This window comes from Neolamprologus brichardi, chromosome 14, assembly GCF_056152115.1.
Source record: "Neolamprologus brichardi isolate AB-2024 chromosome 14, ASM5615211v1, whole genome shotgun sequence".
Lineage (NCBI taxonomy): Eukaryota > Metazoa > Chordata > Actinopteri > Cichliformes > Cichlidae > Neolamprologus > Neolamprologus brichardi.
Window position 1 is genome coordinate 17,250,008 of NC_142117.1, and position 20,457 is coordinate 17,270,464.

General features: G+C 39.6%; 1 protein-coding gene across 3 annotated transcripts in view; it reads right to left on the bottom strand.

Moving 5' to 3' along the window:
* Positions 1–280: 280 nt before the first annotated feature.
* Positions 281–20,457, bottom strand: part of st3gal4 (ST3 beta-galactoside alpha-2,3-sialyltransferase 4) — a 35,851-nt gene continuing 15,674 nt past the window's right edge. Inside the window, exons 3-13 of one of the 3 annotated variants that reach the window (XM_087850910.1) lie at positions 20,258–20,327; positions 17,528–17,575; positions 16,039–16,120; positions 15,651–15,740; positions 13,198–13,295; positions 12,919–12,982; positions 11,940–12,035; positions 8,572–8,761; positions 7,987–8,124; positions 1,210–1,365; positions 281–1,111 (exon numbers count right to left, since the gene is read on the bottom strand). In XM_087850910.1, coding sequence (XP_087707036.1) covers positions 1,022–1,111; positions 1,210–1,365; positions 7,987–8,124; positions 8,572–8,761; positions 11,940–12,035; positions 12,919–12,982; positions 13,198–13,295; positions 15,651–15,740; positions 16,039–16,120; positions 17,528–17,575; positions 20,258–20,279 — 1,074 coding nt within the window. In that variant the 5' untranslated portion in view covers positions 20,280–20,327 and the 3' untranslated portion in view covers positions 281–1,021. Of the gene's footprint in view, positions 1,112–1,209; positions 1,366–7,986; positions 8,125–8,562; positions 8,762–11,939; positions 12,036–12,918; positions 12,983–13,197; positions 13,296–15,650; positions 15,741–16,038; positions 16,121–17,527; positions 17,576–20,257; positions 20,328–20,457 lie in introns of all 3 variants that reach the window. The other 2 variants (XM_087850912.1, XM_087850911.1) reach the window with 2 other exon arrangements.

Sequence of the window (20,457 nt, forward strand, 5' to 3'; positions counted from 1 at the left end):
GTGTATCTTAGTCCTTCCAAGTTTTTAGGTTTTTGGTTTCCCAGACGTTCATACCGCACACGTTCACTAGCACATGCACTAGTGCTAGGTTTAGTGTTTCCATTACTCCAGGCACTTTGGGGCGCGCGGGGTGGGGGGGCTGCTGCATGATTGCACCATGTGCAGTGCAGTAGACTGGCTATACTGTATAATATGCATGCAATGGAGACATACTGCCATCTAGTGGTAAAGACAGCAATATTCAAATAAAATAAAACATTAAGAAAGGGCAAAGCAACTGTAAAATCAATTATGATCACTTTTGATCACCTTTAATTTACAAATGTATTTTATTCTGTACATTACAAAATATCCAGTGGTACCATTTGTATCTGAAAAAAAAAAAAGTGAAATAAATAATGAAACAATCACCGTAGTCAAAGTATAACAAATGAGCAAAATTGTCATTTGATTTTTAAAAAAAAGATTAACTTGAACACAGTTCCGTACTTTAAAGATAAAGAATCAGAGTTCAAAAGAATTAACAAATTTCATTCTAAAATCGATAAACCACTCGCATCAGGCTTACATCTTAACGATATACGTGAAAAGTCCAGACAAGTGAAAACTGCGCATGTCAGATGTTTTCATTCCATCAACTCAGTTCATCACAAGAACCGAAAAACATCAAGCACCAAGACTGGACATCTACTGATGAAACCAGTTTGCTGCAGCTGTCTTATCACAAACAGCTGGGTTGCTACACTTAGCATTGATGCCCAACATTTTTTCTATTTCAGAATTTTATTAATTAATTTCTTTATCTACTGAGTTGAAGATTCTTTTAAAAAAATGCTGAACCACATCGCCAAAGAAAAACATTTGAAAAGCGGTTAAATCGCTCTATTATTTTCACTTTAGGAAAAAAAACACACATAAGGTGCCAGGATTGTCACGTTCAGAAAAAATCAAATATCCGACTGCAGAAGGCACACTAAGAGCTGAGACAGATGACCCCACGAAAAATGGAGATGGATCTGTATCATAAATGTGGATGCAGGTAGAGAATGGCTCCCGAATCTTCCAGTCTTTTTAAGGCTTCAGCTTCATGATTGAGGTCGTGGTAAGAATTCTGTAACAGAGTGGAGGAGCATTAGTATTCAAGGAATATGAAGCTTTGCCGGTGAGCGTGTTAAAACACAAAGTACATCACTACAGGTGGCCGCGCACCTTCATCGACTTCATGGTGGCATATCCATAGTAATGGATCGGCTGCTGCTGTTGGCTCTTTGAGCGAGGGTATCCGAATCCAGCAACGTGGACCACGTCACAGTAGTTGAGAGCAACAAAGATGGCAAGTATACCCGTGGTAGGATGCACTGGGATCTGCAACAAGCAAGAGATCATGACAGCCCACTGCACTTCTTCTTGTTTTCATGATTTATTATTTCTAAAATTAGCAAATATTAGTAGATACCCCAAATAAAGAACTGAAAGATTTTTACCTTGCACACCTGAATAAAAGCAGGTAAAAAAAACAATAAACAAAAACAGGTTTGTATAAATCAAATTAACTTTATAGAAGGAGAGTTACTTAAAGCATGTAAAAAAAAATGTACATGCTGAGCTTTGCTGGTTGTGCAAAAGAGGTTATGATGTAAAAACAATCTCCAGATGGCTTTGGAACTGAAACCCTAAAATAAGCCCCTCGTTTCACCACTAGATGGCGATAGAGGAAAACTGCAGCTTTATATGCGGTTTCCATGTGCAGTATTCGCTCTCATAACCTCACCCACATGGCTTATGCAAACACAGTTTTGTTTCTATGCTTTTTATTTCAACCACCTACTGTTCCAACAAAATTTAAACGTTGTGCACAACAATTAACTTAAACTCTTAAAAACAGAAAAACTTGAGTATTTTGACATTTTATTTTGAAATTCATTTGCAGCTCTGAGACTGCTGTTCTCAAGCAAAGTACAGCTGCTTTTTCAAACACAGTGATTCAAAGCATTTAAGCCCTCTGCCTATTACAGGCAATTCGTCTTTTTCACAGTAATCGAGATGAAGGAAAGGAAAGGTGTGTGAAAAATTGATGGTTGCTACACGTATAAAGCCTCTGCCATGACTTAATGGTATGGTTAGCAATTATGTTGTTAAAAAAAGTGGACATATGCAGAGTAAGCATGGGTGCGCCATGTAAGCACAGTAAGAATGGGTGTGCCATGGTAAAGGATGAGTTTATTGTCTAAAGTCATTGTGACAGATACATACGTAGTCCTGCAAGTGAAAATGCTGGCCTTATCACTAATGTACAGGTTCACACACACTAACCTGCAAAGGTTTTAGTGTGGCTGCAAGTTAGTTACAGAGACATAAAAAACTCAAGATTTGGCTGAAAGCTGGTCTGGTGTGATGAAATCCAGGTGGACTACGTCTGTAAAGAGGACACAGACTAATTCCTACAATTCGATTCCACACTACAATTTTTCCTGTATATCCTGACGGAAAAATAGCCCACAAACAGCGGTGAAATACATTTCCCTTCACATTTTGTGCATGTCACATTCCTTAATTGGCTTCTGCTTAAAAACAATGACAAAAGAACATGCAGGAAGCAAATCCTCCTGGCTGATATTTTATTTTTGCTTCTTTAAGGAAAAACTAGAACTCAAGGCAATGTGAGATTTAATGAGAGGAGACATGTTTGTTGTGTTATTCCTGGCTGGCTCTTTCTGTCCACAGAAATTCCCCTGTGCTGTTTGCCACTCCCTATATGTCTGATTATGATTACACGTGCTCACATAGGCAAGAAGAAGAATTATTTCCATATGACCTGAAGACAAAAGAAACTCTCCATCACTTTTCAAATTAAAACCCACTTTAAGAAAAAAACTTTTTTTTTCTTCATCTTTCCAAATCATCATCTGTGTTTTGTGTTTTTTTCCTGTGCAATGCTCCATCGGTAAATGCACCAGTGTTTATATTAGCCTACTTTCAGTATGTTCTTTTCTAGTTACGGGGCTTACTGAATGTCAAAACCAATAGATCTCAAACTTTTTTTCTGGCATGCCTCCCTTCAGGAGTCAGAAAAAGTTAACACCCCACTGTTCCTCATCAAAAGTTAACAATGAAAAAGTATTTAAGCTTATTTAGTGAAATGTCAGCACAGCATCTGCAACCTCTTGTTTTGGAAAAAACTCTGTGTAAACCATCCTGATATCAAAATAAAGTTAACACTTATGAGCCTTAATCACATCACAGGTGTAAGCATCACAATAGACGTCATTGTGTCAAAGTAACTGAGGATGGAACGCAGATTTTTTTCTTGGCCTAATTTTTGTGTGTCTTTTACAGCATGAAACTATGCTGCAGTAGATCAAAAACTGAAGAAAACCATGAGTCAACAGATGGACATTACCCGTGGAAAGATCAATGCTGCTGAAGTGAAACAGAGCAAAGTTACAGAGGTTTGATTAGAGACATAGCTCAGCCTTTTGCAAATTAAAAAAATTTGGCACCATCTGTGAGAGCTGATATTTCAGCATTGAAAAGCAGAAATTTGGCTTTCTTGCTGGAGGTCGCAAAACAAATCAATAAACATACTCTAAAAAATTATGGACTGGTGCGTAATGCGTCCGCGCGTAAAGAATCGAATAAGGCAGAAAGTAGGAATTTATGACAGGAAACTGCTGTTGAAACACACTGCGAAATGGAGCTGTGCAGGAAATGTGATTGTATCAAAGTGGATTTTTTTGGTAACAATACAGCACAGGTAAGACAGAACTGATGCTAATGTTTGTCACATGTGAAGTGAAATTTTGGTCTTCTTTTGCTGCTGGCTTAGTGAATTTTGGTTGGGTTGTGATGAAACTTGCACTTTTGGACTCGGTGAGATCTGTGCTTTCAACAGAGACATTGTTTGTCCGTGTACATGCTGTCAGATTTGTTGTTTTAGCTGTGTTTGGTGGTCATGGAAATGGTTTTGTGAGCTTTAGCTAAGATTCTGATATTTCAGTGATGCCACACATCTATATTTGAATAACAGATCTGGCAGCACAGCTTGTGAAACTAGCTGTTGCTTTCAGTTTCTCTTGTCTATTTAACCAGTTCAGTTTTCTTTGAAATTCAGCCACTCATTTGCCTGTACACTCAGGATGAGCGCACAGGGGAAACAGGTTGATAACCTGCTTCATATGACTGTTTGTACCCCGGATATGTTGAATTTGATTCGCAGCAGAGGGCCAAGGTCTTAAAATGAGATAAGACAGCAACAAATATTACATACACATATTACACTGTGTCATTATAATATAATAAGAACTAGAAAAAGTTGCATTACCTGCGAAAATGCAGTGTAAATGCCTTGTAGTGGAATCTGCTGAAAACAGCAGAAGTAAAACTATGTGCTGAAAGGAGGTGAAGACACGGAAATTTCTGCTGAAAACAGGTAAAGAAGCAGATTTTTTTGCTGAAAAGAGGTGAAAAGCCAACAATTCTGCTGAAAAGGGGTGAAGAAGCTGAAATTCAAACCCGGTTCAAACCCGGGCCTTCTGGTCTCAAGATGGCTACTTATCTCATTGAGCCAAACTGGTTCTCAGGAAACTGAAAAGACATGGAGAAACTTTTGCTGACGTGAGCAGAAGAGGCTGAGATTTGTGCTGATAAGAGATGAAAAAGCTGAAAATTCTGCTAAAAGAGGTAAACTTGTTGAACTTTCTGCTGAAAAGAGATGAAGAAACAGAAAATTGTGCTGAAAAAAGGTGAAGAAAGTTAAAAATTTTGCTGAAAAGAGGTGAAAAAACTGAAATTTGTGCTGAAAACAGGCCAAGAAGCTGAAAATTCTGCTGAAAACAGGTGAATCAGCAGAATTTCTGCTGAAAAGAGGTAACGAAGGTTTAACTGTTAACTGAAAAAAATGTTGCCATAAGCAGGATTTGAACCATTTGAACCAGAAAGACTCCTGCTGCTTCCACATGAATCAGATCTGCTCGATTGACTGGTTGTCACATCAAAATGAGCACATGGATAAAAGCTGAAGTTTGCTGTTTTTTTATTGACACAATGCCAAAAAGGAAGAACTTAAAGACATAATTGCCCATCAAATAACACCACGCCATCCATACACACACACATAGACAGAGGATAAGAAAGAATAGCGCCAAAGCAAAGATGATGGTGAGGCAATTAGCCACAACATGCAAATCAACCTGACTGCAATGCTCTCTGAGTAAGCAACATAATTATGCATGGTGACACAAACAGAAGGAGAAGATGCCCAAGGCTACGTGTGATGTGTGTAGCACTGTCTGGGGAAACAATCAGTCTGTCTTTAGGAGGCTACAAGTCGCAAAAGTGCCATAAAGTGTAAAAAACAAGTCTTCTATTTGTAAGATAAGGTGCAAACTTGCCCACCCAGGCAGAAAAAAACCATCACCTGCGTGAATTGCTTTATGAGAAGCTTCAGGCTACGTCCACACTAATGCATTTTTGTTTGAAAACGCATCTTTTTCTCTCCGGTTTGGCCTCCCGTCCACACTGAGCTGCGTTTTCGCTCGTTGACAACGCAGCTTTTTGAAAACGCTCTCCAAAGTGGATACATTTGAAAACGTTTTCGCGTAGCAGTGTGGACAGCGAACCCGGAGCCTTTTCAAAATCGATGACACATTTTAGTCATGTGATGCAGTCATGTGAACAATTAAACTAAAATAGCGGAGGGAAAACACAGCAGTTGTTTTGTTTGCGCTCAATTTTGACAGCCCTATTAAAGATTAATATCAGTTTGTACATGCTCCAGATAATCGCTTTTGCAACTTTGTACTTTTGTGTTACTCACAGCAACAACTCCAACTCATTGTTAGTCCATTTAAAAAATTCTGTGCTTTTCCTCAACATTTTGCCGCGAAAGTAAATAAGCAGCAGACAGAAATGAGGCAGATCAAATCGTCTTGCGTTTCATGCATCCACAGTACTGGAACGTAAGCGTTTTTGGCCGTTTCAATGTGAATGCACAACTCTGTGAAAACGACTGAAAACGCTAGTGTGGACTCGGAGCGTTTGCAGATGAAAACGCCGTTTTCAAATTTATCCGGGCTGGTGTGGACGTTGTCTCAGTGGAGTTTTTTGAAACCCATGTTGAAGTGTGAAACCCCAGGGGAAGTGCTATTTTAAAAGTTTATTCAGAGGTACAGCAGGGCTCAAGTGTGTGTTTTTTTTATAGTTTTGCAGGTCAGGTCAGGCTGGCATCCGGTACTCAGTGAATAATCAGCACAGCTACTCAATGTATGCTAATAACTCTACTTCTGCCTTTTTCAGGAGATGTTTAAAAGAAAGCCTACACACAACACACCAGCATGTAGATGACAGTAAGGGTTCATTTGTGTGAGTCGGTGAGTTTTATGTGCCCTCAGGGTTAATTTTTTGCAAAAGGTGTGTCTAAACAAATGTGCAGTCGGTTATAGCAACAGAGATAACAATTTGTTTGAGTAGCCTTGTCAAGAATCTGAAACAGAGTTTTTGCCACTGCACAGAGCATAATCGGTAACCTGAGGGAAACTGATGATGCCAAAACACAGGAGTTCCAAAATGAGACAAAGTGTATCCAACAACAACACAGAGTGAGGGCGTGCCAGATGCACATTTCCATCGTGTTCAGCAATGTGTAAAAAATGTCATGCTTACAGCCCCGAATAAACAGAATTCAGGTGTTACTTGAAAACTTTACTGCCTGCAGGCCCCAGTTCTCCTACCACTTCATCCCAACCCTCCTACTGCTGCCCCCCAGCCATTCCCGTACAAGCTGTACAGATGGTACAGAGCTCCTGTCGAGTGAGCCCGCTGATCGCCTGCAGGATCTCTGCCTTCCCGCTCCTCACTCTCGTCTTGCAGCGAACCAACTGTGTTTATACCGCAATCTGAAATGGTTACACCCATTGTCAAGTCTTTGACAAAACGGTCTCAGTGGGAACAAGCAGAACCAAAACAAAACTTGGCTGAAGATCCACATCGACGACGATCCCCACCAAACACACAGAAAGCCACACTTGGCAGATGAGATGCTATGGGCCAATAAAAAATGCTGTAATACACCAGTTTCAGTCCAAGAGGGATCCCGTGGTGTTTCAAAATCTGATCAGCAGGGGAAAAAAAGAAATGTCATGCACTCTGGATCTTCATTGCGCAACTGCTGTTTTTCCTTGAGTTTATGGGTTTAGAGCAATGCTTTCACTTTTACTTTTCGTGTTTTGATTCAGCCATCTTGCGTTTCATTTGCCTTCTACTTAAAAATGTCAAAGGATATGCTCAGTGAAAACCAACTAAACATTAAAATCGAGTTAAATGTTAGTGAAGGCCACAGTACAAAAGCAATAATCCGCATCACAGATAAGCACACTGGGAACTGCCTTTTACCTTTAAAGACATACAATAAGAAAACAATATTTTGGCTTTTCTTACCCCCAAAAATGAAATAAGCCAATTATTTCCCAGGGAACCACCGATTTATCGTTGAAGACATGAGACACTTATCTTACAGTGAGATACCAGGACGCCAAGCAGAAGCTAATTGTCACCAAATTCACAGTAATCACCAACTAGATTTCAGCAGAAACGCCTCTTACAATAAACTGTTTACCACAAAGGTCATGACGGATCATTCTGAGGAGCTGTGCCTAATCAGCAGAGGCTCCATCCACCCTTGTTAACATTCATGTGGGAAGCAGTGAAAGGCCAGAAAAGAAGAACAGAGGCATAGGAAAAAGAGCGCAGAAGAGGAAGAAAAGTCTGCTGCCGAGGATGCCAGACATTCTTGGTATTGCAACATCCCCACCACAATTACAGAGCAAAAACTTGTGATTAAGTAAGAAATGGGACTGATTTGAGTAAGGAATAAAGACACTTTGGTTTGGATCTGCACTGAAACTTCTACTACCACAAATTGAGATCACGCATAGTCACGACTGCAAAAAAAACCAAACAAAAAACACTTAAGTGAAAGTGATTACTCACCTGTTTGCTCTTGGGGTGAAAATTGATCTTTAGCAGCTTGACTGCAGTCTGATGCAAGAAGTGTGGGTCCAGCACTCTAACTTTACTGGCGTCACCCAACCAAATTTGAGGAGGGGGCTTCCAAAAGCCTTTCCTGACCTGGCAAAGACAAAAAAACAGACGGGGTGTTTACAGACTGAGAGTGAAAACGGCCACGAATTGCCCTTTATTTGGCAGAATGGATGCATGCAAGGAGAGACGCATGTAAATCTCCCTCATGTTTGGAGGACACTAAATCGATGTGCAAATTAGCGGGTAATGACCCTGCAACTATTAGCAGCAGGAGTCCGGAGGTGCCGTGGGATACGGAGTGAACGATGCCTGCAATGGAAACAACATTTAACTCTGGAGAGTGCTGGCACTGCTCAAGTGGAACCTCTTAAGTAGTTGTTCCTGATATGCAAGACAGACAAGCTTGAAAACTAAACAGAGTGTGTTCAGTTGAGGCAGAGAGGGGAGAGAACGAAAGAAAGGGAGATGACTGTGTGTGCGTAAGAGGGTCTGTGTTTGCATGTGGGAGAGTGCATTCTCACACACATCCAGTACCCTCTTCTCATTGTAGAGGATCTCTTTGAGCCACCGTAGATCTTGCTGTTTGAAAGGCACCAGGACCATAAGGGTGTCAGGCTCATTGTCCAGTCCAGGGTTGTAGAAGGCTGACTCAGGGTAGAAGAACCTCATGGTGGTCTTGTTCCCCACGTCTTCCTCATAGCCTCTTACCGGGGCATCATTCAACCTGAGGCAGGAATAAAATATGTAAAGAAATTTAAAAAAGGATTTTCAGAGCTGTTTTAGTCAGAATTTCAATTTTTGCAATTAGAAAAAAGATTGATGTAAATGAGCATTGAATAACCATTATTCAGCGGATCGTGAAATACTGCACTCCCCACCCACGCATAGTTTAGGTAAAGATTCATTAGGTGATCTTTGCATGCAATTTTCACTGAAATCTGATAATACTCTAGGAGGAGTAACAATTCTTGTAAATCACATAAGCTCACGGGCAGCCCGAAGGTGACAATTCTTGATTTCTTGTGTTTTTGCAGATTTTTCACACTTACATGGTGCAGATCAATAAACTAATTTTATCTATTAGACACGGACAACCTGAATAAGTACATGTGGCGGAGTTGTGGTCCCTGGCTCAGCTGCAGGGGAGGGGTGGTGCAATGAGCTCAAGTATGCATATGTTTTTCTACAGAACTTTATGCTGATGCACAAACTCAACAGCTACATCCTTTATTGCACAGATAGTCCATGACCATCTCTTTCGTTTCTGACACATTAATGTGCAACAAGGACAACTTGCAACAGTCTTTTTCTGGTCAAGGTCTACTCAGCAGAGATGCAATCACTGAGACTTCTGCTAACTTGAAGATGAGGTGCAGCGGTGTACAGCACAAATAAAACTGGAGAAAACGCACTTCTGTGGTGAGCCAATGGACGATGGCAAATAAAACATGATTTACCAACATGTCACACCGCAATCAGTCTTATGAATTATACTAATACTAAGAAGTCTTCTAGCTATAATGTCATAGCCTTTAGCTATTGCGCACTAGGCTATTTGTATTGCTCAGGGATCGAACAGTCTAAGAAGTGCACTGTTCTTCACACTGTGTAGTGTAGTAATTCATAAAAACCTATTGTTTTATTTGCTTAATGTTTGTTTAAAGCATGTCAATAACTGCGTTAAATATACATTTCCCAAACTTGTATTAATATTTGCAGCAGCATTCATTTTGGTGTATGTGTAAAGTTGCACCCAGATATGTCGTCTACTGACAGATATTATCTATCACACAATTAAGAGCTGGGGGAAAAAAATTAATAAAAGTTAAAAAGTTGCCTCAGAACAGGATGGCTAACTCACACTACGCTGTACACAGCCTGAAATTCAAAACCTTGTTAACTCTGTGAAATAAAAAAAACATCTGTGTTTCATCACTCAACAAAAAAATACAATATAACTCTATAGTTGACAAATTCAATAGCACAGATAGAGAACATTAAATTATTAGCAAGCACTTTGAGAACTTAATTCTCAACAGGCTTCTAAGAAGTCAAGCAGTGTTTCCATGGCAGGAAAAAAGCCAGATGACGTCAAAATCTCAGGCATGCATTGAATTCTGAGTGTCAATAACCTGACTTGGCTGGAAAATCATTAGAAGAGAGCGAGAGACGTGAGGGGAGGGAAAGAGGGGGGTTCGGGGGAGGGGGGGGGGGGGCCTAATTCTGGCTGTTTGAAAGAGGCTTAAAAAAACTCAGAATGCGGTCGTTCATTCCAAGGCTGTAAAGTCAGATCTGCTAAATGCCTTTGTCCCTGAGTAAACTCAATGCTTTCTTTTCTGCTTTTAAAGAACCTGATTTGACCCAAACTGAGCCTGAGAGGACGGCTCTGTGTCAGAGTCACATGCTTATACAGTCTACAGCTAAGTGAATTAAACCCTATTTAGAGAGGCTGGGGGTAAAAGAAATCAACACATTCTCTTTTTTAAAATGCAATAGCAATGAGTCCTAACTGCCTTGAAACGTGGAAGTTTAACTGCCCTCCTTTTAAATCAACCTTGGACATGATTTTTTCTGATTGGCTGTGCTTGATACACAGAAGGGCAGAACAGCAGGTTGGTTGGGTTTCAATCCCTACAACAAAAAGTGTAGACGACCTCACTAATGACATCACCAACAGCTCTATCCCTCAACCTGCATGTACATGCACCTATATTTCAAAGTCCTACATCCCTTAATTCGCTCGCAAACTTGGGTATCCACCCAATCTGGCTGTCCACCAGGCGAGGTGATGACACTACCCCAAGCCTTTCAGGCTGAGGGGCTGAAGACTGTCAGCAATCAACTATTTAGAGCAGTCTGAAGTCTGAGCTTCTGGCTTAAAGAGATTTAAGCCATATACTGACTTTATTGTTTGCAACTTTGAACATTTTTAATCCAAGCATCCATCTAAATAATTGGATTTAAATAGTGATGCACCGATACCGATACTGGTATCGGGTATCGGGGCCGATACTGTAAAATGTGCGTGTACTCATACTCGTAAAAGTTAACCGATACCATGAACCGATACTAGCTTATTTCATAAATCAGAGGGTGGCTTGTCATTTTTGTTGTAGTTTTTTAGATTGGCCACTAGGGGGACATCCCCTAGAGCAGGGGTGTCAAACTCAAATACACAGTGGGCCAAAATTCAAAACTGGAACAAAGTCGCGGGCTAACGTTAATATTTATTGAAAAAAAAATCTTCCTCCAGATATAAGAATGAATCTTTTCTTATGGACTCAAATAAGTTTTGCTGGAAAACTGAATATGGAACAAGCAAAGCTTAATACTAAACAATATATATATTAGCTGTATAATACCAGTAGGCCAGCTCTAATAGTAATTTGGTATGGCTTCGCGGGCCAAATGTAATTAGGCTGCGGGCCAAATTTGGCCCACGGGCCAGAGTTTGACACCTATGCCCTAGAGACAGTGCCAATAGTTCAGTGATATTCTGTTAAATTACATGTGGAGACTCTGCAATAATTTAACAGAAGTGCTTATTTTTCACTTGAAATTTTTTTGTGGTCATTTTTATTAAGATATTATTTATTATTGGCAGAGAATAAAATAAAACCTGTCTTCCAATTCATTGCATTTGTGTGTGTGTGTGTGTGTGTGTGTGTGGTAGAAGTATCGGTTTTTGTACTCTGTATCGGCAAGTACTCAGATCCAAGTATTGGTATCGTATCGGTTTGAAAAATTTGGTATCGTTGCATCTCTAGATTTAAATATATGGCAAACACTTTCAAACATACTTTAACCCCACTATTATTGCACGGTAGAGCATATCATTTCATTTTAATAGCATAATAAGGAAAAATGATTTCACTGTTGTGTGGAGTATGATTATTGCTTACCGAATGACCACATCGTATTTATTGATGATGCTTCCCAGGGAGCTGTTTTTAATGGCAAAGCCATTACCTATGACTACACAAGTTCTGCATTCAAGGCTGTGGAGAAAAACAACACAGGTTCACATTATGAATTAAATGTGGCAAATTTGTCTTTATCAAGGTTTCTCATCAGTCTTAAAATGAACATGTTTTGTTCAGTTACAAACAAAATGGCTCTCTAGGCAAAAACCTATCATCACTACTGGAACAGCACGCGAGGACATTGATTGTTATAGGGAACAGTTATAGAGAGCGTTTTCACAGAACTCTTTGCAACCATGTTAAAAATCAAGTACAAGGCCACAGTTAGCATATTAAGCGTTAAAGTTCGTGACAGCACAATTAAAAAAAGATGGAACAAGTGTGGCTTGTTTGGAACGTTTGCCAGGAGAAGGCCTCGTCTTTCTAAAAAGAACGTGGCAGCAAAGCTGCATTTAAACAACCACAGGAGCTCTGGAACAATCCTATGGACAGACAAGAACAACGTGGAGATGTTTGGCCATAATGCAGAGTGCTACATTTGGCAAAAACCAGTGCCTGCAAACCTCCATGTTGTAAAGAAAAATGGACCAAAATTCCTCCACAATGATGTGACAGATTTCAAGTTATTGCTGCTAAAGGTGGCTCCACAAGCTGTTGAATATAGGGTGTTTTTCACAGGACTGCATAGTGTGTATTTGTTGGCACCGATCTTGGCCTACTCTTTTTGAACATGACGGCTTGAATTGGTAAACAGAGCAGGATACTGAAAAATGTTTAAATAGTTAAGAATATTTAGAATAATTAGAAAAGTGCAGATTGTGTATTTTTTCTAATTATTCTAAATATTCTTGTAAATAAATAAATTGTAAGATGGTCTAAAAAAGCAAATCGTTATCCATGATTGCAACGTTAAACTAATTCGCTTTACTACTGTTTGCTAAAGTGTGCTCAAACTTACTTTTCGATCTTGGCTGGCACGTGATAATTTGCAGTTACAGCAAGCACTTTCAATAGCAGCAGCTCTGGGATGAAAAGTGAGAAATGGAGAAGTTCAAAAGTTAACGCCGAACACAGAGCTTGAATTGGTGAAAAAGCTACAGTCCTGGGTTTCAGCTGTATTAACAGTTTAAGATGTCATCTATTTAATCCCCAGTCCTGGTCCCAGTCAAAATGAGACAAATTTGCTAAAAGTGAGTGGGAAGAGTGGGGATTAATGTAAAATGCAAGGTCAACATACCACTGCCCTTAATGCCATAAGGTAATGCCAGATCTGAGAGATGCTGCCGCCAAAAGAAATCCTCCATTTTCATAAAGAGCTGCGTCCGTCTGCTAATGCTGCATGAGAAATGTCAAAGCAGGGTTTATAAGATGATACCACACAGTTTCAGTGTACAGATGAGTTATGCTGCCAGAGGCTTTGTGGCCGGGAGAGCAAAGAAAACTGCTTCAAGTTTTTTGTCTAAAATAATCAACCCACACAATAGACAATACCATCTGTTCTGCCAAGCAGTACAGTGTTCAAGCTAGCACATAAAAAAGAAAAAAAACTGCTTTGTAATCTTAACTGATGCACTAGCGTTACCAAATGTTCTGGTACCCATTAAGCAGGTAAGCCAACCTTGTTATAAGAAAATCACCTATTTATATGATGCCATTCAATAGCAATTTCCTTCATTAAAATCCTCCGCTGGCATTCCCTCGCCATGGAGAGGGGAAAGAAAACAATAATGCTCACAGAGCCTGTGGAGTGAGACAAATGTGGCAGGTTGTAATATGTGAAACAGTTGCTCTTCTGTGCTCGCTGACTCCAGCTGTTTATAACCTACTGTCTTTGACAGTAAGTCTCTCAGGCATTTATTACTCTTGTGTGCCAGCTAGCCCTCTGTAGGAGATCAGGATAAATCTCCGGGCAGGGAGTCTAATTAGAGAAATGTCATTGTAACTGCCTCGCAGGCTTCCTTGTGACTGACTCATGTTAAAAATCCAAGAACAACGGACTGGCAACTCTGAACTGAACTGAACTCTTTTTCAGCTACACATCTTAACTGTTGCAAACGTTAAAGGTAGGGATGGGTATCGTTTAGGTTTTATCCGATACCGGTGCCAAACCGGTACTTTTGAAACGGTGCCGGTGCTTAAACGGTGCTCAAACCGGTGCTTAAAGAATGGAGAACACAAAATTGGTCCAAAAACCTCTCATATTCAGCTGGTTTTTTTGTAAAAAGATAACAATGTTAGCCTTTTCTGCAGATATGGGGCATATATGGTATCACTCTTGGCTGGAAGCAGTGCTTAAACAATGGAAAAAACACAAACTTTGTCCAAAAACCTCTCATGTTTAACTGTTTTCCACTTTTTCTTTGGTCATTTTAGCCTTTTTGGCCAGGGTGAAGGGAGTATCTGCCATCAAACAAGAAGACAGCCGCATGTAACTAAGATGGTGTTTGCTAGTTCACCTTACATGCATTAATGTAATAACGTGGTTAGCCTACTCAACTTAAATTACACACGAACAACATTAAGCTACTCACGCAGAGAAGAACGGGTGCTGCTGCCATCATCATCCGTCATCATTTCTGCTACACTGGCAGGGCTAGGGGCCAGGACTCTACTCTTCGTGTTTTTGGGGGATGTTGCTAACTCCGGTCCGATAACAGGAAACCCACCCGCAGTAGATGCGCTCGGTGTGAGGTCTCGCAGCAAGTTATCAAATACGGCGCATTTTTTGGCTTTAAAAAAAACGCTATGCGTTGCCAGGTGTTTCATCGGATTTGAGGTGTTACCTCCTTTGCACAGTATCACAGTATCACCTTAAAGCACTTGTTGCAGGCTGCTGAGTTTGCATCTTTTGCTGTGAAGTACAGCCAGACTTTTGACCGCTTCGCCTTGGGCATTTTAATCTGTAGCTCTGCTCTAAAAGAACGTGCGTACCTGGGCCCGCCTACTATCCTCAGAAACGTAAAATGATTGGCTAGAATTCAAAGTGTATCACATCTTGGGAAAAAAAAAAGCACCGAAATAAAGCACCGAAATGTGCGCTGCTTTTCGGTCTGGTTACTACCGTTTATGTCAGAACCGGTGCCATCATGGCACCGGATACCGGTACCCATCCCTAGTTAAAGGGCAGGCGGTGGAAGGTCGGTGGAAGGTCGACTGGGCTAAATAAATAAACAGTGACCTTGGATGAGGTTTGGCCAAACCACACATTCCCTTTTACTAATAGAGCAGAGCCAAGAATAAAGGTGAGTAAATATACAGGTCTATAAACTGATAAGAGACTAAAAGATAGATAACTGTGAGCATGTTAGAGAATGTGAAACAGGGATTAGTTAACAAAACGGGCTAGACATTATCAAGTTATAAAAAAAATATGCATATCTCATGAAGACATTGTTAGCCAAAATTAGTTTTTCACATTAACTCCCCCTCTCTGGCTTTTTCTCAAGACATTCCACTGGAATGACTGAAACTTACTGTAACCATTATTTAGATGGAAACTCTTTTTTTAAACATAACTCCTGCTTCTTCTCTGTAAAATGTGCTTTTCTGTCATGACTGGTACAGAGCAGTCCAGTTTGAAGGAACTCGGCACTTTCTGTTCAAATAAAAACACTGGTATACACCACTCCTTTAATAAGTCAGTTTCCCAAAAAAAAAGAAAAAAGAACACACAGACATGCCATTACTCACTTAAAGTTAAGGCTCTCCCATTTCTTCTGGGTTAGCCAGCCACCACACAGCGACTTGCTACTGCTGGGAGACTTGCTGGTGCCTCCATAGCTGAAAGACAGTTGCCACAGCTGGCATGAAAACTACTGCTGAATCAGTGAAAATGGAAAGTGCCAGTAATTTAGTCCAAAATGCTCAAAAAGTGCAAAAATTGCTATGTGTGAGGCTTTGGTTGACTAGCAGCTCAGACCACTTTGTGAATAGGCTGTCTTCTCAGATTTTAGTGACTCAGCACTGGCCAGAAATCCTGAGAAATGAGTATTACTGTGATTCTGTGACTCAATACCAGAGAAATTAAGAAAGAAAGAAAGACATGTTTGTGTTAGAGTGTGTCTTTGTGTGAGATTACCTCTGAATCAAGGCATATGAACAGTAGAACATGACAAAGGTGACGAAGAACAGAAGAACTGGGAGAAGCCTAGGCCACCATACTGGAGCAGACAAAGACAAAAACAGAAGCAAACATACCAGGTTATGAAAGTAGAGTCAGTTTCTGGCAACACCTGAGAGACGATACTCAGTCTTCTTCTATGCAAATTATGTTGTTTGCTTTTTCTGACGTGCCATTTTGAAACAGGTGTATGGGCAATGCCAATGAAACTGATTTTCATTCAAATATCACTTTCCAAATTAAGACAAATGCAAAGGCTTATAGGAAACTGTCCATCTGCTAGGATTTATTTTTAACAGCAAAGAGTGAAAATCACAAATTACGATACGATGTTCTCAAAAGTGGTTTGAATTCTTTAAATACACTGAAAAAACAGGATGCAGTGACTTGCAAATCTCATAAACACATATTTTATTCACAACAGAACATATAACAAATATTTAAACTGAGATATTCTACTTTTTCATGAAAAATATTAGAAAACGATGGCAACAAAGGGCTCAAAAAGTCAGTGGTGCTAAAAAGAAACAGCTGGGGGAACATTTTGCAACTAATTCGGTTAGTTGACTACATGTTAGTTACATGATTGGGAATAACAAGAGCACCTTAGAGAGGCAGTTTGACAGAAGTAAAGCTGGGCAGAGGTTCATCAATCTGCAAACAAATTTGTCTACAAACCATTTCTGAAATTTGAAAGTGTATATACAGGTTTAAGATCAACATATGCTCCAATCCAACCTTTCAGGAAAGGTTGTGCATATTTTAGCAAGACGATGCTAAACCACATACCACCTGTGTTACAACAGTTTCATAGCAGAAAAGTACATGTGCTGAAAAGCACTCCAAACCTTTCATCAACTGAAAACAGTTGACACATCATGAAACCAAAAATACAACGGAGGCAAAGAAGAAGAGAAACAAGGATACTACACAGTGGTAAACACAGCTGTTACCCAACTTTTTTTGAACGTGCTGCTGCCAACAAATTCAAAATGACTTATTTTGTTCGTTAAGTTTCAACATTCATTATGTTTTCTATGTTCTATTGTGAATAAAATATGGGTCCATTGCATTCTCTTTTTATTTACATATTACATAGCACATGTATGGAATGAGGGTTGTATATGAGTATCATTTGATATATTGGACTTATGTTAATATGCATTTGGGAGCATCAAAAGTTTTCTCTTTTTTTTTTCTTTTTTTTAACAACATCTCCATGAAATTACTCTAAATCAGGGGTTGGCAACTCTAGGCACGCGTACCACAGTTGGCATGCAAAGGGTTAACTGATGGCACGACCATAGCTGGACTGGCCATCAGGCATACCGGGCATTTGCTCGGTGGGCCGATGATTTTTATTTTTTTTTGTAACGGTATAAATGAAAGGTGGTGGATTGGCCAGTTGCTGGCCGGTGTGTAATCCCGCATTCAGAGAAATTATTACGTGTTTCGTGTTGAGCTGAGAAGGGACGCAGTTTGTTCCGGACTTCAGCTAGAATGGAAAAAGACACAAAGGTGGAGTTATTCTGTCTTTACGCTGCACAGCTGCCTCTTCTTCTCTCATTCTCTCTCTCCTGTTGCTACTTTAATCATGAAACTGATCAATGATCAGCTGATCGGCTTTTCTCTCTTGTTTGTTTATCGCCTACTTTGTGCCAGAAAGAGGAAACTGAGGAGCTGTCCGCTCAGCGCAGCATCAGCACCATGGAAATACACAGATACATCCGTAGACTCGAGACACAATGCGTTTTTGGGACTTTCAGGTGTATGGACCAATGTTTTCTTTTCTGATCAAACCAGAAATCTTTAATGAGCAGCTGGATTTGTCTCGCATTAACTGGCTGAGTTAATACCAGCAACATCGAAGCAGCTGGAATCCACAGCTGTGCGTGTTCATGGAGCTTGCATTTTCACCAGCTGGACATGACTACCTGACAAGTTTAACTGTCTTCAGAACATTGCAGAGACCTTATTGACAGTATTTGGCTCCACAAATCTGTGTGAGCAAATTTTCTCTCACATGAGTGTCCTCAGGTAGCCGTCTGAATGCTGGACACTCGGAGACCTGTGTCTCTGAGTGGGAGACCAGAGATCAGATTGATATGTGTATTAACAAACATGCCATATTGGCCCAGTTTATTTTTCTTATCATTGTTGTGAGGAGACCATAAATAGCATTTGTATTTTTTGTTGTACAGTTAATTTGCTTTTATGGAGTTCTTGTTATGGATAAAAAGTGTCTTTTTTTGTTTCAAAATATCTGATAACTATTCGCTGATAGCTGCAAGCATCTGCAAACAAATATCATTCTATAAAGTGGTTCTATATAGTGTGTAACTGTTAATACAGAGCGTTATTAAATTTATTGCTAATACAATCATATGGTACACTGACTTCTGAGGAAATTTTAAATGGCACTCGCCATCAAAAAGGTTGCCTACCCCTGCTCTAAAGACTGCTGTGCTTGGACTTTCTTCTCATCAGGTTCAGTGGTAAAGTGTGGGGGATTAGAAATAATTTTACTGCTATTGTTAATAATCATCATCATTACCATTGCATTAATAATACAATCTGCAGTATTGATATTGTATTCAGATATTTAAACATATTGGTACCCGATTAGCATTTATTACAGGTGCAGTTATAACCACTCTAAACTGTTGAGTTAAATCTATAATCTAAATGCTTTTGAATGCTTGTTATAATCTGAAATGTGTACGTGCTGGCCTTCAAGTTGAAACTGAGTGCAGTTCATGCTGACAAACACACAGTAGACTTTATCTCATTTATAGGTGAGAGGTTAATCATGTTTGCTTGTAACTCTAAAATTGTCTCTGTAAAAGAGGAATAGTTTCTTGCTGTCTCTGCAAAAAAAGGAATAGTTTCTTGCAGGGTTTTCCAGACGGGAAGTGAAAGTCAGAAGGCTGACAGCAAGCATCTGCTGTGGAGACGGAGACAATGTTATTTTTAAACTGTGTTAAGTCATTGTGGTTTTGAAACCTATGTATGAACTGTATCTGAGTGACGTGAAGGGGCGTATTAAATTTAAGCCCTGAAAGGTATAAAACACCTGCTTATGCTCTATAAGTCGGGGATCGGCGCTGTCTGCGTACAGCGGGCGGTCTTCCCACGCGTGTCATTAAAATCATCATTTGACTTCACCCGGCCGGATCAGTGTTGTTATTATGGAAGTTGATTACCTCCTCTACCCCTCCTCAATATTTGAACCTTAACAAAAGCTACACTGTACAGTAAACAATGGTTTTTTTCCTGCTAACAGGACTAATAGTGGGAAGTTTGGGGCAATTTAAGGTGTGATTAAATATTTTAAGCTTCATCTATAACAAGGCATTAAACAATAAACCCAAGGACCATTAAAAAGAGAGTTTGGGAGGTAATTTTAACCACTGTCTTTCTGACAGTTAGATAAGGACTCCATTCAATAATAAATTACAGCCAGTAAGTGCTGCACAGTGTTTGAAAACAGATAAATATACTTAGCCTGACTTAGCCTGATGCAAGTTTAAAATAATACGTTGTAGTGTTATTAGTGGTTTATGTGCAAAAATACATGCAATAAATTATACACGGAATACATGGAAATTGCTACAAAATTCATTTAACGCTAAAGTTTTTAAAGTGTAAAGAGAAAAGCCAGCAACAGCCTTTGGTAACATTTTACAGTGGTTCGAAAAAGTGTTTCCGCCCCGTCTTAAATTCCCTATTTTTTTGCATATTTGTCACATACTTATATGTTTCAGATAATTAAACAAACGGTAATATTAGATAAAGATAAAGTCAAAACAAAGTGTAGTTTTTAAGCAAAAAAAGTTATCAAAACCTATCTGGTCCTGTGTGAAAAAGTAATTAACCCTGCCCCCTTGTTAAATCATGAATTAACCGTGATTAAACAGGTTTTTTGTAAAGCTGAGTTCAGTTTCACTAAACACACTCAGTTCTACAATATTCAAGAAGTCCAGTTTGATCTCGCAGTATCTCACATTAAACAACAGTGAATTTAGGGCATGTTAAAAATCCCAATCATCAAATTTGCTGTTCACACAGAGAAAATCATAAAAAAGATCTTAAGACAATAAGTTAAAAAAATGCAATGAAAATACAACAACAGCAACAAAAAAGAAAAATAACAATCACAGAGAGCAAAAAGGCTTACTTTTAGTTGCCTTCTGGGACATCTTCACATGCTCGCTGAGCCTCTCATGACTTCACAATATGTGGTCACCCTGGTAGTAGGTACAGGAATAAGAAAGCTCAAATATTTGCACACATGACACTGCCTTTGCTGTAAAAAAAAAAAAAAAACTGAAAATGTGATCTGAAAGTTAAATGAGATGAAAACTAAGATGTAGAGCG